This window comes from Danio rerio, chromosome 10 (genome assembly GCF_052040795.2).
Source record: "Danio rerio strain M-AB ecotype USA chromosome 10, GRCz13ab, whole genome shotgun sequence".
In the NCBI taxonomy this organism is placed as follows: Eukaryota; Metazoa; Chordata; class Actinopteri; order Cypriniformes; family Danionidae; genus Danio; species Danio rerio.
The window spans coordinates 29476962-29502012 of record NC_141030.1 but is presented as its reverse complement, the minus strand read 5'-3'; the positions used below and the strand labels follow the sequence as shown (position 1 = coordinate 29502012).

The following is a 25051-nucleotide window of genomic DNA, read 5'->3' as shown; positions in this document are numbered from 1 at the left end:
GCTGGAGAATCACTGTGGTGCGATGTAAATGCAGCCAGTTAATGAATTTATTTAAACAGAAAACAAAGCAAATCGAACACAGACGTTGCATGGGGAACTACAAATTACTGACATTGGCTAAAAAAAAACTGAGTATATATATGTGGCAGGAAAGAATAAACCAAACAAGATGACCAGGAGGTGGGGACAATAATTAAACAAGGTTAATAAGAAATGAGGGCAACAAACGTGACGAGTAGGTTGCGAATCTCAGGGGGAGTTTGGGGGAATTGACCCCCCTAATCATCACTTGACCCCCCTTCAAGAAAGTCAAAACAAGATGTATTTTGGGGGGGGGTTCAGTTCATTAATAATAAGAAATATTCCACTGTGATATGTATTTCGAATAATAATGTTAATAATTAAAATACTAGACAAATACTAGATCAAATTAGACAGTTTGTAGTTTAACCTAAAGTAACATCTGAAATAGTTAATCAGAGAATATTGTAGGTCAGAATACCCTAAATATCCCTCAAAATGCTGAAAACTTGAATACATTTTTATTAATAAACTAGATCTAATTAAAAAAAAAAATAGCTGAAGAGAGAACAATCACAACAGGGACTGTTACAAAGACTTACTTTGGAAAAAAGATTGTGTTGGGAAAAGCGAGGGGTGTTATCAGACTAAAATATTTCAGAAGAGATGGGTGGGGTGAACATTTAAAGAGACATGTGACAGACATTTCAGGAAAACCTTAAAGTATCACACCTGAAAATCAAGGCATTCCTGCACTGTAAAGAATGCTGGGTTCCACACAATTCCTTCATGTTGTCCCATAACAAATCGATTTAGTCACGTAATTGTTTTTAGAAATTTAAAAAGATTGAGCATAAAACAATTTGTCCCCCAAAAAACTCAAGAATTGTGTTATTTCAGTTCATTTTAAACAAGTAGTTTGAACAAGCACCAAAAATATTTTTTGAGAGTGTCTCTTTTGATTTTTGATTTTGTATGTACTACAGCTCATAAATATGATGTGCTCATTGTGTTTGTGTGTGTGAGTGTGTACATTGTTTACCATTCAACTTTTTTTATTGTTCAACAGCCAAGAACACACTTCCCACTACATATACATGCTACAGTACATATTCAGCCACCTGTCACACCAAGAAAACTCAACTCAGAAAAACAACATATAATAAACCCATATGGATATTAAGGTTGTGGTCTCTTTGTAATACATACTCATTTATCCTAATTTTAATGTTGCCAGAGATTATCCCATTTTGTATGTACTTCTCCCTCATTATTTAATCTCCCCAGCATGCACTCGTACGATGTGATTTCAATCATCCCATTTATTCACCCCTTCAGTTCTGGCTTTCTGGGGCACTTCCAATTACATAGGATCATCCTAGCAGTTGTAATGCATCCAATCTTTAGAAAAATGCCTTTAGGTATCACTAGTTTGTCACCCAGAAGGCATTAGCCGTGGCTCTACAGGGAACTCACAGCCTAGCAACTCCTACATTATGCTTAACATTTTACACCAGAATGGGTAAAATAAGCAACATTCCCAGATCATGTGTAAATAAGTACCCACTTCTTTATTGCATTTCCAACACAGATTATTTCCAGCTAGTCCCATAGAGTCTAGATGGTGTGCAGTATGTATTATTTTGTATTGAATTAATATTCTTTGTACTGAATGAATGAGCTTCTGTGATGTGTGCATTGTGAATTAGGATTCTGGTAAAGGTGTTTTCATCTAAAGACTTAACACGACTGCAATAAATAGCTTATATAAATAATCTTAATTACTCTATAAAAGTAAGACCTTTGTTCATTTAGCCACTCAATTGCAGGAATATTACCTGCATTATAATAGCATTTCTCAGAAAAGCCGGAAATTTAAAAATAACAACCCTTTGTGACCCTAGTGGACTTTTGATTAGACTTTGTTAATGTGCAACAAAATATAAACATCATGTCTTTCAGGCACACCTGCTTCACACACTTGCACCACAGAACCAGGAAACAATTGCAATTGATAGCTGCTGTTAAGCTGTCCTCATCTTAAAAGAGATTTTAAATGCGAACACAAAACTGGCGATGGCTGAAGGCAGGCTTACTGTGAGCCATGAAGAGTTGAGCTGTTCAATCTGTCTAGATCTACTGAACAATCCGGTGACCATCCCTTGTGGACACAACTACTGTATGAACTGTATTAGACGTCACTGGGATCAAAATGCTAATAGAGGAGTTTACAACTGTCCTCAGTGCAGACAGAACTTCGATGCAAGACCTTTTTTAGGGAGGAATATGATGGTTGCTGAAATGGTGGAGAGATTCAAGAGGACACAGACCGCTCATGTTTCTCAAACTGAAGCTGGGCCTGGAGATGTGCAGTGTGACGTCTGCCCAGGCAGAAAATATAAAGCCATCAAGAGCTGTTTGTTGTGTCTGAACTCTCTCTGTCAAATTCACTTCCAACAACATGAGGATGTTTTCGAAGGTGAGAGACACTGTTTGATAGATGCCACCGATCAGCTTCGGGACATGATCTGTCCAATACACAATGAGCTTTTGGAGATTTTTTGTCGTACTGACCAGATGAGCATTTGTATACAGTGTAAGAGGGGTATTCACAGAAACCATGATGTGTCAACAGGAGCAGACAGATCAAATCAGGTATGAACTTGGCTATAAATGTATAAAGGATTTAAGTTTTTGTACTTTCACTTTCAGTTTTAAGTTCCTTGCCAACATATATAGTCATGCATGGCTAAAAACTTACAATACTTACAGACAGAACATTACTAAGGTTTTAGTTACTAATTATTATTAATTTAATTTATTATTAATTTAAGTATACATGTTGCTATACAATTTACAACAAAAAAAACATTTTAATGCAAATGGTTTTCCTTCATTGATGAACCATTCTTGCTTTAATTTCAATGTCAATTTAATCAAAATTATAAACAAACATGATTGTGTTTATGTGGGATGACTTTTATAATAAATCATGACAAATACCAGGTTTAATCATTACAAAGAATAACAGAAATTGTGCTGGTTAGTATGAGAGTGATCAGTTTTCATTATTTTAATTTTATTTAATTTCTTTATAGAGTTCTTCAACTCTCTCTGCGCCACATGAAACGGTCAGCTTTGAGTTTGGTGCTCGTTCTTCTGCTGCTAGAAAAACCTTTTCTAAGAGACTAAAGAAAAAAATGGATGATTTCCTTAATTCTGAGGTCACAGTTGTATCCGGCTCAGGTAAGTAGTAATTATTCTAGAAACAAAGTATCAAAATTAAAAGTTTCCGAAGAATACAGTTTTTACATGCAGATTAAACTAAATATAAGTTGTCCTCTCTTTAGTAAAGCGCTACAAAAGTCCAACTGATGGGCCCAGGAACCGGAATGAGATCCTGCAATGTATGTCCTTCAATACACTTTTACACTCTAACATCTTCATACACTTTTACACACACTTTCATCGAATTCTAGTTATATATTGTAAGCAGAACCAGAGGTTGAAAGATAAAAAAATTGAAATTATTTTCCACAATTTGGTGACTGTATTGGGGTTTCTCAACCATAACTTTGTCACCAATGATTTTCCTTATATAGACCTAGTCATAGAGCATTTCATTATATCAATGTTATATCAAACTTTCCAACTTTTTGGTGACTCAGTGAACCTAAACAATCCTAACACAGGTGCAACCAATCATGAAAAAGGATATTTAAGACAGCTGATTGCTAGTTGTGCCACTCCTTATCTGTTGATTAAATAAATGTTATAGCAGAAGTGAAATGTTGCTTTTTTCCCTAGGGTATAAAATATATCCAAATGAATTTGCTGCTTTGAAAGGCCAGGAGGCTATAGCTTGCAATTATGAAAATTATTAGGGCTGGCCAAACTTTTACATAAGACATATATATACATATTAGGGTAATAGTTTAGGGCAAGTTATTGATGTTAATGATGTTTTGTTCTGTAGGCAATATAAATATTAAAAAAAGCTTAAAGGGGCTCATATTTTTGACCTTAAAATGTTTTTGAAAAAATTAAAAACTGCTTTTATTCTAGCCGAAATGAAACAAATAAGACTTTCTCCAGAAGAAAAAAATATTATTAGACATACTGTGAAAAATTCTTTCCACTGTTAAACATCATTTGGGAAATTATATATATATTTTTTTTTTATTTGGGGGGTGGGGGGGGGGGGTGAATATTTCTGACTTTAACATGTGTGTGATGTGCAATCTAGAATTTTATCTAAAATTTTAATCTATTTTAAACAGACAGTGTTTTGCCTTTCTCAGACTCACACCAACTCTCAATGGACTCAAACACTGTGAATGGAATAATCCAGCTGTCTGCAGGGAACAGAGTGGCAACTAATAATGGCACAGTCCAGCGATATCCTGATCATCCAGAGAGATTTGATTGCTGGCCTCAGGTCTTGTGTAAAGAGAGTGTGTGTGGACGTGCATATTGGGAGGTCGAGTGGAGTGGGAGTGCTGGCGTAGGTTTATCGCTATCCTATAACACTATTGGCAGGAAGGGAAGGGGTGATGACAGCAAATTTGGATGTAGTGACCAGTCTATGAATTTGTACTGCTCTCCTACCAAATACGCATTATGGGACAAAAACAAAAAGACTAAAATCAGCGTAAACACTTCAAAAATAAAGTCCTCTAGATTAGGAGTGTATGTGGATTATAGCGCCGGAATTGTGTCCTTCTTCAGCATCTCTGACAAAATGAGACTCATCTACATATTCCCCACTACGTTCACCCAACCTGTCTATCCTGGCTTTAGGGTTTATTTTGGATCAGCAGTAAAACTCTGTGAACCAGCAGTAAACTGTAAATGATTTAGAGGTGTAATATTCAGTAACACAAAGTGGTATTTTATTTCACTACATCAATTCATGAAACATCAGGATCATCATTAATTGACCTACAAATGTATTGAAATAGTTTTAACAAAAAACAACACATGTTTGAAGGCGTGAGAAGTGGAGCAGATGCTCTTGACAGTTCCGGAGGTATTTAATATTATAATAACACTAATACTGAAACGGTCATTTTAGAATGACCAAAACAACATTTCAGATGTTTTTCAGTGCAGTCAGCCTACTGGTTTGTCCATTCACACACGTCCTTATCCTCACATGATCTCTTATTACAAAATCACATGACTTTTTTAATATGCATACTGGAATTTGTTTGCTGTAAATGTTTACATCGTAGTTTTTGCTTATCGAATAAAATGTTTATCCTACTAGGTATGTGCATACAGTTTTTTATGCGCATTTTCAAAATATATCCGCATCTTGTCGATTAGGTGGATGGAAACGTAGCTAATGATTGATTTGAATTGTTTAGCCTGACATGTTAACTGTTGCAAAATATTTTAAAAGTTTCCCCAAATTAAAATATATTGTGTTCGAAAGGGAAATAAGTTTTTGTTTTACCCAGACATTTAAAAATAATTTCATTAAGAGCAGTAAACACAATACTGTGAAACCGTGATATTTTAATCCAAGATTATCATACCATCAAAATCATATACCGGCCCATGTTTATTTACAACATGTTTAAATTTAAGACAATAGACATTTATGCACTTTTATTAACTGTTTTTTATATACAGTTTATATTGTGTGTGTGTGTGTGTGTGTGTGTATATATATATATATATATATATATATATATATATATATATATATATATATATATATATATATATATATATATATATATTCCAGCTGGTGATAAGGTTTAATTTCAATTATGATGCTGTCTGAGTGAAACAGTAACTGGGTAATATTACATAGAGGACAGGTGCTGGACTGGAGCAACCTTGCATAATTTAAAAAGTTAATAAGGCTAATTTAAAATGTTCACTGACAAATATTACTCTGTGGTGAAGTTAATACTACAGAAAAAAAAGTGTAATTTAGTTCAGGCAAGAATAAATCTAAAATTTTATATTATTACTAAATTCCAACTTGTAGAAAATGAAGCTTGAACTTGCAAGTATAATTTACTTGGAACTGTTTGTTTTGTTTACAATGATACTGTGGAGAAATCTAAAAAATAAAACAAGTAAAACCTACTTAGCTTTCTCTATACTCGTGTCCCATCATAAATATTTCCCAGCTTTTGGTTGCCACTGTTCCATTATTTCTGTTGTGTAGTACAGTAGGTATGTTATCAAACTAAAGCAACATATATACTACAATGTACTTAAATGTATTTTGTGTGATTATTGTGATTAATGTAATATATGATATCTACTTAAAAACCAACTTTCAAAAGTAATATAAAGCCTTTTTCTATGTTTTTTCTCCTTTCTTAGTGCTATTCTTTTTGTGTTTTTCCATTTACCCTATATAATTTCTTCTGACCTATATATTGTATAGCCTACATAACGTGGTAAAAAGTCGTGTAAATAACAAAATACATTTTTAAGGAAATCCGTAGCTGGTGGGAAAATGGTGGGAAGTGACAGTACAACAAGGCAAGCAGATGGTCCTAATGAGAGTCAAGAGTTGCGTTACATTCAACAAGTGAACTTTTAAGTGCTTGAATTTTGTCATCAAGTAAGATTCCAATCTGAAAAGAGAAGAAGTTTTACTTCGACAAGTATTAATTAATTAAATACTTTTGAGATGAACAATGGATTTGAACAAGACTGCGTGTAACGTTAATCCATTGATGTGCTGAATAGTTCTGAAAAATGCACCTGCTTGTTTTTACATTATGAATGATGATTCGAGAAATGTACCAAACCAACGGAACAAACTAAAAAAATTAAACATAAAGACAACAAACCTGAAAGTCCTTTCGTCTGTGTATGATGACGTTTAAGTCCCTGGTGCCGCGGGGGCGAGCGACCGAATACTGAATCACACTGAACCGATTCTTGAAGCATTGATTCTATAATTAGCTCAACAAACCATATCCACAAAATTGTAAATTCCTCAGAGATATTCCTAACAAATGGTGTCGTCTGGAACTAATTGGCAAATGGTAAAAAACTAAAACATTATTATATTTTTTGTATATTTTGTTTTAGTGGTATATCACTGTTTTAGTGGCGGCTGTATGAATCACTTCCGTTTTAATTGTCTTTTTCGTAACGTTACAATTTACTTTACATCACGCGGTTATTTAAAGTTTAGGTTACAAATTTACACAGTATAAAGTATCTTTTTAATTATAATTGAGCAAGACCTTTTACCAAGCCTCATTATGAAGACGCATATTTGGAGCAAAAGCAGTTGATTGTTGTAATTTGTGTACCGCTAAAACTCCACCACTAGAGGTAGATCCACACACAGGGTTAAAACCAGACATAAATAATGACCATGACTCCTAAATCTTGTTTTCTGACATTAGTTCAAATCCCTTCCCTTATTTTATCCCCATTCTCTGTTAACTTCCCTCAATTCACCTTTCCATGCCAGACAGCATGCGATAAATGCAGATGAGATTCTTGGGAGCTTTTAAAACGTTCCCATCTGGCTTGGACTTGTCCAAAGGAGCACCTGAGGCCTCAACCATGAGCTCCAGCTTAAAACCATCAAGATCCAGACATGGACAGCAGCCCGAGCCCGAGGATGAAGAAGAAACAGGCAGGAGATTGAACAGTTGCAGTAAGATTATCACCCAGATAAGAACATCCATCTACAGAAAACAAACCAGCAGAACACTGAGCAGGTTCACTTATTGATGAATAATTGTGGATTGTTTTTGTAAAATTTAAGCATTTATGTGTTTTATACAAATGTGGTTATTTCTGTGGTAATCAGTACTAATAAAACATGCTTACTTGACTTTTTGTATTATTTTCGTAATGGATACACATACTGTATATAAATGAATATGTGTACAGTATGTTTATGCTAGAGTAATTTCTGTATAAAGAATATTTACTGTATTAAGTGCATGTGACTGCTGAATATAAAGCATTATAGTAAATATACAGTATTGTGATTCAGTGTACTTTTTAGTTTTCTGTGTATGAAACATTACTATTACAATTACTTTGAGAACACTGCTCATCCATGCCAAAAAAAAGTAATACTTGCATCAATTTTCCTATAAAAAACTATGGCTAATTTGCATAAGGGAATCATATATATTGTTTGTGCGTTTGTGTGTTCGTGCTTCAACATATATCTATAGTATATAAACATGGTTACTGTATAATGTAATAAAAAGCATTGCAATAACTGATGGGATATGATTCAGTGCACATTTTTGTTTTCTGACTACGAAACGTTTGCATAACTAAAAACACAAGCCTTATATTTAGCTCTAGTGTTAGAATAATGTCAAATTCTTGCAGAATATTTGTTTTTAATGCAACAAAGTGCATTTAAACATCTGGCATGTCTAATTTCTGTAATTTCAATGTTTTATGTCAGGAACCTAAACATTTGCAGATGATTCCTTTTTCACACCATCTGTTTTTTTTTTTTCATTCTGTCTTTATATATTAATGTAGATGGTCCTTCTTAGGCTCTCCTGGTTCTCACGGAGGGGGCGGATCCATAGGGAGCAGGTTGATTCTCTATTAATCTTTGTCATTGTGTGTGTTTGAGATAGAAGAGAAGGGGAGGGCTGCTATAAAGGCTGTTTCTCTCCTGCTTTCTCCCATTCTTTCTGTTTTTTGAGGGGGTTTGATCTGCAGGGGATTCTCCAGGATGATCCTGCTGTTTACGGCCACCTTCACCATCCTGGTGCTCTCCTCCCTGGACCAGGTGGATTCTTCAGCTTATGACAAAATAGTGTCACACAGTCGCATCAGGGCGAAGAATGAAGGGTAAGGAGGGGTTGTTTTAAAAGTTTATCTTTGCTGTCTGGGAACAAGGTTGATTTTGACAATAAATGCAATTTTGAGAATCTGGGATTTAAAGTGTTATTCACTTTTGATCTGATACATAAATGAAAATGCTTTTTCATTTTATTTTTATTTTTTTGGTCTTAAATACATTTTCAAAACATTTAGGAAATATACTGTGAATTCCAGCTGCTAATCTTTTTATGCTGATATTTTTTATCTGTAATTTGGTAAACAATATTCAAATACAAACTTTTGATAACATTGCATGCATTAAGCATTTTGACTCGGAAACTCAGTATTTATTTATATATATATATATATATATATATATATATATATATATATATATATATATTTTTTTTTTAAATACAGTATGAACCTGTTATATTTCAATAAAATATTGTATTTTTAACAATAAAAAAACATTGGTTATTATATTATAAAACTAAAACTATTAACTAAAACTAAAGTCATAAAAATTACATGAAATTATAATATTAATTAAAATTCTAAACTATAGTGAAAGTTTAGAATAAAAATTGAATCCAATTTTTTTAACAAAATGCTGAAATACCAAATTAATTAATGAATCGTTTTTTTAATTGTGTTAAAGCATTTTCATTAAGTGTCTGAGACTGCCAGTGCATATTATTTTCTTTATAAAGTTTTTACTTTGTAAAAAGTAAATAATACAATTAAATAATACATTAATACAAAAAAAATAATACATTTATTTGTTTGTTTGATTGTTTAAATTTTAGCTTGTTCAATTCAGTTGAACTTTTGTATGTGTAATGAGTATTCTCATTTTCATTTAGTTAAAAAATGTATCTACGCTTTATTTTAAATTAAAGTATATAAAATCTAATTTAAACTTCTAAAATAAATAGTAAATAATTAATAAAATAAATAAATTAAAAATAATAACACTGCCTCTTCATTTATGTAATTGAAAGCTGAAAGATTACATTCTATATTTTATATTACATTCTATATTTTGTATTTTATTATTAGTATTCTAAATAAATGATTTCAAAATGATATAATCTATATAGGGCAAAAGTTGTGTGCTTTTTTATTATTTTCTTTCATTTAGTCCTTTATTTCTAAAACAGGAGCAGTTTAACCCTTTAACTACCCAAGCACGATTTTTGGATTGCATTTCTCACCTCCTAATGTCGTTACTCAATGCATTTCTTTCAACACATTTCATAATTTCTAAAATATCAACCTCTACCAAATAGTTGATATGTTGGTTTATGGTAAAAAAAACAACAACAAAAAAAAACAACAACAACACATATACCTGTACTATGAAACATCTGAAAATATGTGTTTAACATAACAAAACATAATCATAACATAAAACATAATCAAAATAAAACATTTTTGAATACTAAGTATGCCATAAAATATTTCAGATTCTCTCTTTTTTTTTTTAAATAAAACCAAAATCAAGTGTGGTGGTGCAACAGGATTATGTTTGTTTGATTTTGTCTTTGTAAACCAACAATGCTGTATGTATATGCCATTATTTAAAACAGTTTCTCTTTAAATTACTTTAACAGTCATTATTTAAAACAGTAAAAACAAGTTCAACCATTTGGTATAGCGGTAGTCAAAGCAATTTTCACTTTTTTTCAGTCAGCTCTTTGAAGCAATTTGTCAGGTCTTCAAAATAATCACCTGCCTAATTGAACAGCACATGACCTCTAAGCCTGTCATGAATGCAGCTATCAACCATTGCTAGAGGGTTTTTTTAATGCACATGTTTCCTGTTTTCAGGCCCAATGTGTGCGCTTTACAGCAGGTCATGGGGACCAAGAAGAAGTACTTCAGCACATGTAGGAACTGGTACAAGAAATCCATCTGCGGCAAAAAAGCGTGAGTCCTCCATTGATTTTACTCTCACTCTCTCTGATTTAGCCCGATTTCTGCTTTTGATCTGAATAGAGGTCAGGGGTCACTGTCAGACATCATGGGTCTCTGTGATGATGGAGTAGCTTGAGAAGGCTTATTTAATGTATGGAGATGTGTATATGGAAAGTGAATAAAGCAGAATTATTAGAAGTCTACACCATTATATGATTTATGCATGCTCCAGTTTTGAGAATTTTAGCTTTTTGGTTTTTCTAGAGGCAAGTTTTTTTCAGTGTAATATAAAGAAAGCATCTGAAATCTTTTGTCGCACTGTCAGTTTAAGTCTGTAGATTAAATTACAATACATATTTAAAACATTTTAAAATACATATTTCCATACTAAATAGATATTTGTTTTCCCAAAATGAGTATTTCCTCCTGCACTGAGCCATAAATCTTCACTCACAGTGTTTACAGTTTCATTGGTATAATATATAAACATAATACATAAAAGAAATAATATATTATTCAAATCATTCTGACGGTTTTTAATGAGGTATATGTTCAAATATAATTCGCCTCATTATATGCAACAATCTATTACTACAAAAATATCTAAACTTATTATACAGTGTTTTCTGAATTATAGGGTGCTAAAAAGAAATTTCCAAAATCTCCAATGTATTCAAATAATATTTATTGAATTTCATTATAACACAATACACACAGTGACATAACACATAGATGTACTGTAACACACAGTACGACCCAACACAATAGTACCACACAAAATACACAACTATTACAATAGAACTATGACATAAATACATGGCAAAACTATTACACCTCATTACAGAAAAAATAAATAAGTTTATTCATTCATTTTCTTCTTGGCTTAGTCCATTTATTATTCCAGAGTCGCTACAGTGGAATGAACCACCAACTTATCCAGCACGTTTTTTACGTAGCTAATGCCCTTCCAGCCGCAACCCATCTCTGGGAAATGTCCACACACACTCATACACACTCATACACTACGGACAATTTAGCCTAGCCAATTCACCTGTACCGCATGCCTTTGGACTGTGGGGGAAACCGGAGCACCCGGAGAAAACCCACACGAAACAGGGAGAACATGCAAACGCCAACTGACCCAGCCAAGGCTCGAACCAGCAACCTTCTTGCTGTGAGGCGACAGCACTACCTACTGCACCACTGCGTCGCCATAAATAAGTTCAATAACTAAAATTAAATTAATTAATTAATAATAATAATAATTAATTATAAATTGAATTATTTATGATTATTAAAATGTAATTAATTAATTAATTTTGAACTAATTCAAATATAAATAAATTGATCTTGTAAAAACCTTAGTTTATATTATGGCAAAGGAAAGAAAAAAGAAACTGAATTTTGAGCCTGACTTAATCCAATGCTGAACTATATTTATCTAAAAATGTATGCAAAACTTGTAATACAAAAAAAAAAAATCTATTTTTAATGCAATCAATCAACCGTGGAAGCACAGTAATAACAAGAGGTTCTTTTTCTGCCCTATTCACTTACAGTGCCTTAATCCATATCAGGTTTGTTGTACATTAGTGTGTGTTATTAGTAATTCAAAACAGGCCAAAACAAGCATTTAAACTCCCTAGAGCAGGATGATTTATGACATAAAAACATATTAAACTTTGGAGTCTTTCCTTGAGCTCACAGCAGTTGTCATCTGAGTGCATCTAACTGTACTGTACTTGTTTATGGCAGTTCATGTGCTCTGACTATGACTTGACATGAGTATTGTTGCTCTGGTGGCTTCCCTCTCTTTCGGTTTTCTCCCCCAATGGCACACTAATTTACTGTGAGGATGATGTAAGCGTGTTTCTGGGCTCTGTGAGGCTGTGATGGAGGGCTTTAGGGACCGGTGACCAATAGTTGGCAGGCTCAACTCAGCCTTTCCATTGGCAGAGAACTGCTGTGTGTGAAAGAACAGAGAAACAAGCTTTGGCTTTAGGAAATATCTGTGTCTGTGTAGCGCTTTTCTGTCATTAGCCTTTTTGATCTTTTGTACCTCCATGTATCATTGTTGATATATAACAGGCATCATTGTTCGTGTTTGTTAAAATAAACAATCTTTTATTCACAAGAATATTTTATTCATTCACAAGGATATTTGATTTATTTTTTATGTTTGATTATTTGTCATTTTCATAGCTGTTTGAACAGAGATTGTATTGGCTGTTACTGTCTCTTTGCTTAACATACCCTAACATAACTTTTATTTTGATGTATTTTTAAACTTTTTCTTATTATTTAATGGCAAAGCTGAAAGTTTCTTAACAAATCAGTTAATTCTGTGATTATTTTAACATGCTAATTTGATGCTAATATATTATATGCAAACCAGGACTTAATTCCTTTGATTAACCAGAGTTTATGTGTAGATTTTTTTCTTTTATTATTTTGTAAGATTTAACTCACCTTCAAACAATGAAACTTTTAAATTGTACAAATTATATCAAAATTACTGTTTTATCTTCTTTTAAAAAATTAATACATCTGTAATAAACATAAAAGACTTCTTTCAAAACATAATGAAATCATCAAAGTTCCATATGATTCATTGTATTGCTTTGTTAGTAAAATAAAAGAATTTGTAGAATATACACCTGATTGTTTGGAATATTTTTGGGACCACTGTACTATGGGACAGTTTATATGGGTGTGGTCTTGTCCCTCTTTCTGTGTCCTTATTTGTTTCACAGTTTATTTATGTAATGTGAAGGGGACTGACATTAGGAGAATGGTCAGGCAAGCAACAGTCAGCACAGGGTCAAACAGATGTATACAGGCAAATTGTGGTCATACAACAGGCGGATGGTCAAAAGTCAGGCAGCAGACAATGAAAATAAAAAAAAACAACAAAGCAAGGGTCTAACACAGCAAGGCAAGGAAAACGCGTCACAATGTTCACAAACAGATAAACAAGACCAAGATGTGTGTGTGCGCTGTTCCTATAATATTTTTCTTCCGTAAAAAAGTTTATTTGTTTAAACTTATTTTCTTTATTTCAGCTTGAATAAAAGCTTGTTTAAAACATTTTAAAGTCAATATTATTAGCCCCCTTAAGCTATTTTTTTTCGATTGTCTACAGACCAACTCACTGTTATACAATGACTTGCCTAATAACTCTAACTTGCCTAGTTAACCTAATTAACCTAGTCAAACCTTTAAATTACATTGAATTACACTGAATACTAGTGTCTTGAAAAATATCTAGTCAAATATTATGTACTGTCACCATGGCAAATATTGGTTTACGAGGACATGCCTTATGTCCTCATAATTCAAAATGCTAAACAAATCATGCATAATGGTGTCTATTGACATTAAAAATTTGCCACAGGTTTCCTGTAGGGGTTGGGTTTATGGATAGGATTAGGGTACTGTAAGGCCATATAATTAGAGGTTTTTATAGTATAAAATACATTAAGCCTATGGAGGGTCCTTGTAATCCATATATAAAAGTATGTGTGTGTGTGTGTGTGTGTGTGTGTGTGTTAGTGTGTGTGTATGTACGGCCATGTTTTTCATGCAACTGCATGTCAAGGGACCTACAGAACAAATACTTTTATGCCAGTGCAGTCTTCAGACATTCATTAATTTGAATGAGTGAAAGGCGTGAAAACAAATAAGACCTCAGCTCCTTTCTTAAGCTTTGACTTATTTCGTAACCGTCGCCCTCAGTTCAACCCTCTCACGAGAGCATTATAAAGAGTCTCATGTGTTCTTTAATTAATGTCCTGAGATTTTACAGCTCAATTGTCCTCCTCGTTCTCACCTGCAGTGTTGTTTTTCTCCTGGATTTCTTCCAGTGACTGCAGCCTCACTGGTCACTGGAGGAAAACATCTGAAAGCAGTTTGAAAGTGTCTCCTGGGAGGTCAATAATAAAAAGCATTTTAAAAAATGGCTCCTGCCTGGCGTTTTTCCCCCAGTTCCCCCTGAATTAACTCTGGGCAGCAGTGGGTCCGGATATGCCCAGTTTGCAGTCTCTGCTGTGGCCACTTTGGGGAAAGTTTGAGTCAGGCTGCTCTCAGGGGTCCCGCTGGCTTCCTCTTTCCTTCCTTCACTAACACTGGGAACATTGTTTAGTGTCAGGGGATGAACTTCACCACAGCTGCGATGTCTGTACATATAAATACTATCATGTTTAAAAAAAAAGCAGAGCAGTTTATTCTGTGCAGTGTCAGGTGCGTTTGTCCAACCATATCGCTATCTGACAAACAGCAGGGCTGCATGACATGATAATTCTCAAAACCACAGATTAGTAATGGGAGAATTATTTACATGGCATCTACAGACAGCTGTTAGAAAGCCTTTTTTCCCTTTAAAACAAGACAGCTTTTAGGCTAGTGTCCAACATTCAGATTACTGTGTTTGCTCTTTATAAATATCGTAAAAGACTTTGAGCTCATTTAAATATAAATGCAATAAAAAAACTTGTAAACAAATTTAAAGGATATTTAGCCTGAGAAAGAGGTTTTGTTTTCTTTACTAGCTTTTTCCCACATTGATTTTTTTAAAAGTATTTTGATGTTTGCTTTAATATCACTGTTGTTTCTGTTGAAGGGATGGTACATCAAACATTTTAAATTTGCTCTTAATTTGCTCACCCATGCAGGCCATCCAAGATGTGACTTTATCTTGAGTAGCATAATGAAGAAGATTTTTCCCTGAAATTGTGGCCTTCAGTAAAAAGCAGTGCTGTGCTAGTTGCTGAAAAGTAGCAACTAGTTACAGTTAGTTACTTCATTCAAAAAGTAACTTAATTACTTTATCGATTACTTACACCAAAAAGTAATGCATTTCAGGTAAATGTACTTTTTGAGTTACTTTTCCAAATAACATTTTTAATGCTCCCATTAATGCCCTTATAACGTTACTTTTGTGCCGCTTGGAGAATACACTGTTGATCAGCTTCACAGTTTTAATTAATCTGCATTCTCACAACTAAAACACAAAACAGACCTAAACAAAAAGTGAATTTTAAACACTTAGTTAAGTCAGACCAGCGGCACAAAAATTAAAATATCTCACAAGGTGATAAACCAGCTAAATAATATATTCAGCATTATATAAGTTTGCATTTAACCCGTAAACATCACAGCTTCACAGCTTGAGTATAAACACTTGCAACAATATACAACAAACACAAAACCTTTATGAAATAAATAAATTAAAGTCATTTGAATTATCATTCAGAATCAATTTGGTGAAAATTACAGACAACCATAAATTTGATGCATTTTAAACAAACTTAACAGCTGCTCAAAACTAAAATCTTTTAGCAATAACCACAAATTAAATGTGGTATGTCAACAACTTATGGAAAGGAAGCTGTGTATATTCCGTGCAAAATCTGCCGTTGTATACAGCTTTAAAACTATGTAAAACAATCAAAATTAAATCACTGCATTTTCTGAGCAGTACAACATTTACATTTAAATAACGTGTTCGAAAATATAAAAGAAATGTAATAATAATAATAATAATAATACATTTTATTTGTAATGCGCTTTTCTTATACTCAAACAGCACAACAATAAAAGATGCAATAAAACAATAAAAACCGTAACCGTAAGATAGAAATAAAAAAGTTATAAGAAGTCTTAAGAAGTTTTAAAAAGTTTCTTAAAACAGTCAAGAGAGGCAGCATTCCTAATGCTGAAGGGGAGTTCATTCCAAAGCTTAGGTGCACTGTGTGAAAAAAGCCCTCCCACCCATGGTCTTGAGATTACACCTTGGCTGATGCAATGTAAGTCCCGATGCAGAACGAAGACTGCAGGCTGGAGTGGCGAGGGTCACCAGGTCGCAGATGTAACTGGGTGCTAACCCATGCACTGCTTTGAAAGTTAAAGTCAAGGTTTTAAAATCAATCCGTGATTTAACAGGAAGCCAGTGTAATTGTTGTAGCACAGGAGTAATATGGTGGCGTGATGATGTGTGTGTTAGAACCCATGCAGCGGAATTTTCTATATATTGTGGTCTTTTGAGAGAACTTGCAAGTAAACCACCAAAAAGTGAATTACAAAAATCAAGACGTGATGTGATGAAGGCATGGATAAGCCTCTCTGCATCAGAGAATGTGTCACTGTGTCTAATAAACTAATCCATTTTGTTATACAGACAACAAATGCATGCTTATTTATTTGAAACAACAAACATGGTAGTGTTAGTAATTAATAATAGTAACGTTAATGGTCTCTCAGTCTCTCTCGCGAGCACACTTAGTCAGCCTCGCGCATACCTGCACACTTGGTGTACCTTGCGTGCATTCGGTCTCTGCTTTCACTTGACTTTTGTCCAGTCTGGACAACATGTCTTCTATGTGGTGATTGGTTGGCACTTAGCAATGCCACAATGCGTTATCGATGTAAACAGGAAGATGTGGGTAGACTGCAGCCAAGATTAACTTACTTACCAAGTAACGGACAAACGCATCATATTGTTATGATAACATAGTTACTGTATATTTAAAAAGTAATGCATTACAGTAATAGTTACTGTCAAAAGTAATGCCGTTACAGTAACATTATACTAATAATGCGTTATTGCCCAACACTTGTGATTAATGCAACTCAACAGCTTCAGAACATATACTGTACATGCAAACAAAATTATTATGTGTGACTCCGGACGATATACTGAGGTCTTATGAAGTCAATTTATGAGTCTAAAACTGAACTTTATAACAGGACTTTTCTATAACAGGCTGATTTTTTTAAAAGGTCCATTGTTAATTGACAGTATAGTGTAAATGTATAATACACTGCAGGCAAATTCACATTAATAACTTAAGCATAAGCTAAATCTAAGCCTTTTGAGCTCTAGGTTGCATTGAAGCCTATTGAAATAAACTTCGCTCACAGATTTTCACTTTCAAAATTTCATGTGAAATGACATTCAGATTAAATGAATCAACTAATTGATTTATTTACATGAGGAAAATGCTCCAAATGTTTTATAAGAGATCTCTTGAGTTCATATTGCGAAAACTTAAAATCCGTTGCTTTGAGTTTGATCTGTTGCACGTTTCAAATGACAAATCCACTAGGGGGCACTCTACATGTTATGTGAATTTGAAATATGTTACTTAGGATACATTTTGTTGTATGTTTCAGATACATTGTCAGATACAAGTCCATAAGAAGGCAGGGCTTGCCGTAAAGATCACCCAGTGAACCACTGATCTAACCCCCCCTCCCCCCTAAACCAAACCAATATCATTTTCATAAGCAAACATGTGAGAAAGTAGACTGAAACCACATATATTTACCATGATTGTACATTTTTTTCATGTTTTAATGGACTTGAATCTGAGCATTCTGTATCACATTTACAACATTGTACAAAGTGAGCTATCAATCAAATTAACCACGGCAGAAAAGTTGTCCGAACTTGAGAAAAACCTATTCGGTTACAAATCATAGACACTGTTAAGTTGTTTTGTGGTATTTATTTGGTGCTGTGAAAACAACTACAGGAAAATAATCCTTCATTTGTTTATAATATTTCTTTATAAGTATCATTAGTGTGAAAAGGATGAAATCTGTAGAATTATGAGTAAGAAATATGTAGAATTAACACACCATAGTGTTAATTTTACATAGAAATTGCAGTCAAATGTATGTTTAAGTATGTTTAAGAACTCAATTTGTGTTTGAAAAAAAACCTTTTCTTTATGTAGTCTATCACATACACCTGTCTGAACTAGGAAAATAATGATATGTTGATGAAGATTTTCTAAGCATATCACATAGTTGTGCTTGGAGATTGTAAAACCTTTGTACTGTACAGTATGTGCTCCAGGTTTCATTCTATGAGAAACATCTAATATCTGGTTCATACTTGCATGACACATAACTGAGACCACCTGAGCAATAAAAGTTTCCTTTGAGAGCACATATCCACCTGTACTCTTATCATGTGTTCAATAAACCGCTGGAACACTTCACAACCCCCCCAAATGCATGCCAGATATACTGTAGAGATACCAGTTTAAAGTTAGTGTTGAAAAATAAGCATCAATCTTCATGCTGTCAAAACAGAGCCCAGAGGCAAGTGACCTCACACGCTTCAGACGGTGTGCTTTCTCTGTCAGGGCTGGCTCACATTTGGGTCGTTGCCCTCTTATGTTGTCACATATCTCAGGATTTTGCACATGAGGTAATGCTGTGTAACCCGAGGGATTGTTTTTCTGTCATGGAACATCATTTTCTGAACAGATATGCAGGAAATTGCTGTAGTATGATTTCTTTTGTGGGTCAATGTGAGCTGAAAGTGTATTTTTGTCCCTGTTTACATCTGAAATGAAGGTGTCTTTGTCATTTCAAACACTACTGCAGGTGATGCTAAACAGATGTTCTGAAATGTTTTCATATTGTCAATTTCTAGAGGTAGTCAGAAACACATTGACTGGTTTGCTTTCATTGTGTACAGTAGTTTTTAACAATGTTGTTTTGCAGCAAGGATTCAAACAAAAACCAACATTGTTTGTTGTAGTTTTCCTGCTATTAGAGCAGAAACAAAAAAACTGCGGTTCTCTGTTTTCTGTTGTCTCTTTTCAGGTTCATTTGTAAATCACATTAGCTTATATTGCTATATTATTGAAAGAGCATAAAATGGTTACACATACGCTGTTAACGATTTTTGTAAACTATACATTATTTAACCCTATCATGAACTGGGCGATTAATTGGAAAGTAATGGGAATCGACATTCAGAAACTATAATCTAATTTATCCAGGTCAATATTTTCAATTACTTTCCCTACCGTGTGTAGAGTCATGTGACCCCACTCTGTTAAGGCTGATTTATACTTCTGCGTCAAACACACGGTATGGTTCGGCACAGCCATCGTGTGTTCGCATACCTGCACACCTCTCAAGAAATCAACTACACGTGGCACGTTTGCACTGAGCCCGATGACGTTTGCACTAGCACGATAATTGGAAGCTACATCAGATGCCTTGAGATGGCAAATTTTCTATTACGATAAAATTATTATTCACATTACAATAATTAATCACTGACGATTCAAGATGTCACTGGTTTGAGCCTCGGCTGGGTCAGTTTGCATTTCTGTGTGGAGTTTGCATGTACTCCCCATGTTCGCAGGGGTTTCTTCCTGGTGCTCCGGTTTCCCCCACAAGTCCAAAGACATATGGTATAGGTGAATTCGGTAAGTTAAATTGTCCATAGTGTATGTGTGTGAATGAGTGGGTATGAATGTTTCCCAGTGATGGGTTGCAGCTGGAAGGGCCTCCGCTGCGTAAAACAAATGCTGGATAAGTTAATTCCACTGTGGCGACACCTGACTAATAAAGTGACTAGTCATGGAACAATAACCATTTTCAAGGTGTGACGCGGTTTGGAAAAGGCAAGGTTTTAAAACCGCCAAAACTTTCTGTAATATCGTTCTTAAGGTATGTGTACGATTTTTTATTTACATTTTTTTGCTTTTTTGGGGGGACAACTGTAGACAGCAGAAAAAATATCCAAATATGCCATTTAAATAGTAAAGAAATCTGTGTTTTTTTAAATAATGAAGACAGCAGAAGTTAATGATTAATTTGTATTACTTTGCCTGGCATGTTTACTGTTCCAAAAGATTATAAAATCTTTAAAAAAGTTAAATATAATGTTTTCAAAGAGGATTTATTATTATTTTTTTTTTACCCAGACATTTAAAAAGAATATATTTTAATGGAATAAACACAATACCGTGAGACCATAAAACCATGATATTTTTATCCATGGCTATCATACCATCAGAATCTTATACCAGCCCATGCCTAAAAAGGTCTAAGCCAAAAAGAAAATGAATGAATGAATGAATGCATATACAAGTTATTTTATTTAGAAGAGATACTGCTTATTTTTTACTTTTAATATGGAAAACACTGGAGATAATACATTTTGTTTCCAAAAGTGCCAAAAAACTATTTATTTTCACTTTTTTTCTAAGAAAAAAATAACTGGTTTAAGGCAGTGTGTGTTTTAATTTCAGATGTTCAACGTTGATGTTCAATAAATAATCATAGATATTAGATTGTGAGATTGTTTCCTTCAATTATTTTAAAATCAAGTAATGCACCTTTCGCTGAGAAATCTCTCACTTGTAATAAAAAAAACTTATCAGTGAACTATGAGGGCAAAAACATAAAATAAATAAATAAATAAATAAATAAATATAAAAAAAAATCCTTCATTAATTGCAATCGAGTTAAAATGTTCAATCAATCAAGATTTTTATTTTAGGCCAAATCGCAAAGCCATAAAATGAACTCTTTTTTTTACTGTAGGAGAGTTATGCAGTATGTTATTGTATTTTAAAGTTGCATTGTGAAACTTTCCTGTATATTATAATAGATTTACAGTAAGTTACTGGCGAACTGCTGCCATCAAATTACTGTAGATTCTACAGGAAATTGTCAATAGTGTACAATAGGCCATAAACCCTCCTCTCATGAAAGTGAACAAAAGAGATGAGAATGTGTTTCTTTTCTCTACTTCTGAACCAATTATCCAAAATACATTTGTATACCAGGTGTAAACAGGGCATTTGCTTCTTATTTATTTATTTTATTATTTATTTATTATAATTGTTCACTTACTGAAAATCAACAGAAATTCACATTCATTTGAAATATGTGGAACCTGTATAAACAGTGTACTTTGCATACATTATGCAAAATATTATTATTTTTTTCTTAATTAGATAAATGTGTGTCCTAATTCAGGCATTGAGTCCATCAGTTTTTGCTACACTCGGCTTTAAAAAAAGAATGTGGAAAAGTTCAAAACTAACTGAGATAAAAGTCCAGATGGTAGAACAAATGTTTTATATGCAGAAGACGCATCTGTACACATTTAAATATCAACACAACATCCTTAAATAATTAAGCACGTCCGTTTTCTGAACTGAATTAGTACAAAATTTCAGTTACTTTCATTTATTACAAAAAAATAAAAATATTTACATCATACACCAATTGGCAGGGTGTGATTTTAATTTGATGTACTAAATGCTTCTATTTTAATCTATATTCTGTCTTTATTCTCTGCAGGATTGTCTTATATGAGTGCTGCCCAGGTTACATGAAGTTAGAAGGGAAACGTGGGTGCCCTGCAGGTCTGAATTTATTCATATCAGGAATACCGATATTAGATAGTATTTTATATTATGATCGCCAGAGTGGTTAGTAGTAGATTTGTGTAATATTTTGCTTGGCTTATCATCCACCACTCATTAACTGCAAATCATGAGGTGTCTGTTGTACAAATACTTTAAAATTCAATGCTGAACTTTAATATATATAGTTATTTATATTGGTATTTGCCAACTATTATTGCACATTCGACTTCATTTTAAGGTCATGCTTGGATTAAATGTCAGGTTATTCATTGACTTGGAGTTCAGCAGAGGAGAACCTTAGATTTTGTTCTATAAATAAGACCTGAATCCAGCTGGCTGTATAGTTAAACATGAGGTTAATGTGCCACAGCTAGTCTTGAAGGTTCACATCTTCTGAATGGAGCCTGACTTTGGATTATGTGTTGTATTGTTACTCTGTCTATTTGCTGGAAACCTACATGAGAGTCTTTGTGCTAATGTGAACTCTGTAAACTTTGCTCTTTCACCCAGTGGCCCCCATTGACAGCGTTTATGGCACCTTGGATCTGGTAAAAGCCAAAACCACTCAGCAATATGCGGATCAATCCAAACTGAGGGAAGAAATTGCGGGAGAAGGATCTTATACAATGTTTGCGCCCAGTGACGATGCCTGGGAAGAGTTAGATCCTGTGAGTCACTTCTTTCAAGCCGCAGTATTTGCATGCTGTTTAAATCGCTGATCCAATGTGTGTGTGTTACTAATAAGCATGTTGGAGCTCTCAGTGGAACTTATTCAAAAGAAATAAATTCAGGAACATGTAGTCATGCTTTTCAGATTTTTTCCCAGTGCAAAGCTCTCACGATTGATCAATGTCTTTATATTTGCAGGCATCGAAGGCTGCTGTGATCAGCCGTGGAAACACTGAGCTTTACAATGCACTTCACTATCACATGGTCAACAAACGGTTTCTCACCAAGGACTTGAAGAATGATATGACCCTGGAGTCCATGTTTAACAAACAAGGCCTCCATATCAATCACTACTCCAATGGAGTATGTTTCTCTTTCCTTCTGATTCACTGTGTGTGAATGAAAGCATGCTATTGTATTGTAGTTATTTATGTCATATTTATAAATATTTTGAATATATTCATTTTAAGATTTTCAATTTTCCTTTTATTTAGGTTTCGGTTTTAGAAATGATATTTTATCTTTTGTGTGTGTGTGTGTGTGTGTGTGTGTGTGTGTGTGTGTGTGTGTGTGTGTGTGTGTGTGTGTGTGTGTGTGTGTGTGTGTGTGTGTGTGTGTGTGTGTGTGTGTGTGTGTGTGGTTTCAGCTTTTCTTTTTTTATGAATGTAATCTAATTTTAGTGATTTTTATCAGTTTAACTTATTTTGACTTTAACTTTTTAGTCTAAATGTATTATTTTAGTTTAGTTCAGCTTTAATTAGAACATTGCTACTTGTATTATTTTTGAATTAGTTAATAACTACAACGTAATGTAATAAAAGACCCAGCGATCATTTAGAGAGTTAAATCTGCCATCATTTAGTCCTATTAAAACTCCAGCATGTTATTGTGTGCATGTATGATGTTACTCCTTTAAACATTTATAAGCTTTTCGCGAGTTCTAAGCTAACAATATAAGTTAGTTACTGAGCAAACTGACCACACCAGAAAAGTTGTACATATAGAGATAGATAAAGTAGGTGAGGCAAACATGTTTGTTTACTAATCCTACCAATCGTTAGGTTGTTTTGTGGTTTTTATTTGTGGTGTTTTATTTGGGGAAACCGGAGCACACGGATAAAACCCACATGAACATGAGGAGAACATGCAAACTCCACACAAGAAATGCTAACTAACCTAACCGGGGCTCAAACCAGTGACCTTCTTGCTTTGAAGTGACTGTGCTAACCACTGAGCCACCACGTCGCCTGAAGTTCAAAGAACTGTCGATAATATGTCTCTTTAAATATTCCTAATTATATGGAACAGACGTTGTTGTTGTCGTACTGCCCTGTAGCATTCATTTTACCTAGAAACTGTATTCAATTGTATGTCAAAGTAAGATTTAGCATTTTCACATAAATGTAGACATTTCCAATGATTATGTGTTGCAAAATGACTGTACAAACCACCAAATGTATCATTTTTAATTTAGGATTTTGGACAGGACCTCAAGTAAACATATTATTCTCGCTCCTGTTGTTCCAAACCTTGATATCTTCATTTGTGTTCCACTGAAGAAATAAAGATATTTTGATGAAAAACTTTATATAATGCAAGTAAGCATCCCTTCCTCTGCTTCAATGGTTTGCAGGTTGTCACTGTGAACTGTGCCAGGATCATTCACGGCAATCAGGTGGCCACTAATGGAGTTGTGCATGTCATTGACCGGGTCATCAGCGTCGTAAGCCAAACAATCAAGGATGTGATTGAAACCAATGATGATCTGTCTTCACTAAGTGTACGTGTTATCATAATCCTTATTTTCTAAATGAATGTGAGCATAGCTCTCTGGAGAGTTGATGGTCTTTTGATAGGAGCCCAGCAAAGATGATCCAAATATAAAATATGCGTTTACTTTGAGCTTTTTCTACACACACACACAAAAAAAAAAACATTAAATTGTATTGTGTTTGATAGGGAGTTGTAGTGAGTGCAGATCTCCAAGACCAGCTTGGTGAGCCTGGACACTACACACTGTTTGCTCCAACCAACGAAGCCTTTGACAAGATTAACGCCGATGCCCTGGAAAGATTAATGAGTGACCAAACTGTGATTCAAGGTAAATCTAAATACTGTACCTACATTCTGTTAGACCAAAATCATCATTGAGAAAGTATCAAGTATGGGATTCCTGTTGAGGGACTTTGGTCAAAGCTACCCTCTGAACAAAGATGCTTCATATTCCTGCAGATCTATTTAGAACCATATTGAAGAACTGTTTTTGTCTGAAATGGTTCTTTGTGTTACATTTTAAGGTTCTTTATTCCCATCTTTTAAATTTTTTTACATATATAATCTTAGTCAAAATAGTAAAAAAATATCTTCAAAGCTTCTTGATTATTAATTTACTGGAGGTGAAAAATGTTTTATATAATACAAAAGCACTGATTTTATTGGCAACATGTTAGTTTAGGTGACAATTC

General features: G+C 33.9%; 2 protein-coding genes across 16 annotated transcripts in view; both read left to right on the top strand.

Moving 5' to 3' along the window:
- ftr54 (finTRIM family, member 54) lies at positions 1–6123 on the top strand. Of its 2 annotated transcripts, XM_087269864.1 has the most exons (5): positions 1–2676; positions 3120–3267; positions 3372–3428; positions 4323–5688; positions 5761–6123. In XM_087269864.1, the coding sequence occupies exons 1-4, from the start codon at positions 2098–2100 to the stop codon at positions 4874–4876; spliced, it is 1338 nt and encodes a 445-aa protein (XP_087125990.1). In that variant the 5' UTR covers positions 1–2097; the 3' UTR covers positions 4877–5688; positions 5761–6123. The 2 variants fall into 2 exon arrangements, with proteins under 2 accessions (XP_087125990.1, NP_001092898.1); NM_001099428.1 differs by lacking the exon at positions 5761–6123 and having other exon boundaries at positions 2076–2676; positions 4323–5286.
- A 779-nt stretch (positions 6124–6902) lies between these two features.
- The window catches only part of postna (periostin, osteoblast specific factor a), a 45634-nt gene continuing 27485 nt past the window's right edge, over positions 6903–25051 (top strand). For 2 of the 14 annotated variants that reach the window (XM_087270698.1, XM_087270691.1), the window contains exons 1-10: positions 6903–7040; positions 7553–7666; positions 8521–8577; positions 8691–8838; positions 10645–10743; positions 21850–21914; positions 22428–22585; positions 22785–22949; positions 24220–24366; positions 24546–24687. In XM_087270698.1, coding sequence (XP_087126824.1) covers positions 8720–8838; positions 10645–10743; positions 21850–21914; positions 22428–22585; positions 22785–22949; positions 24220–24366; positions 24546–24687 — 895 coding nt within the window. In that variant the 5' untranslated portion in view covers positions 6903–7040; positions 7553–7666; positions 8521–8577; positions 8691–8719. Of the gene's footprint in view, positions 7336–7477; positions 7731–8520; positions 8578–8690; positions 8839–10644; positions 10744–21849; positions 21915–22427; positions 22586–22784; positions 22950–24219; positions 24367–24545; positions 24688–25051 lie in introns of all 14 variants that reach the window. The other 12 variants (XM_087270696.1, XM_087270688.1, XM_087270697.1 and 9 more) reach the window with 7 other exon arrangements.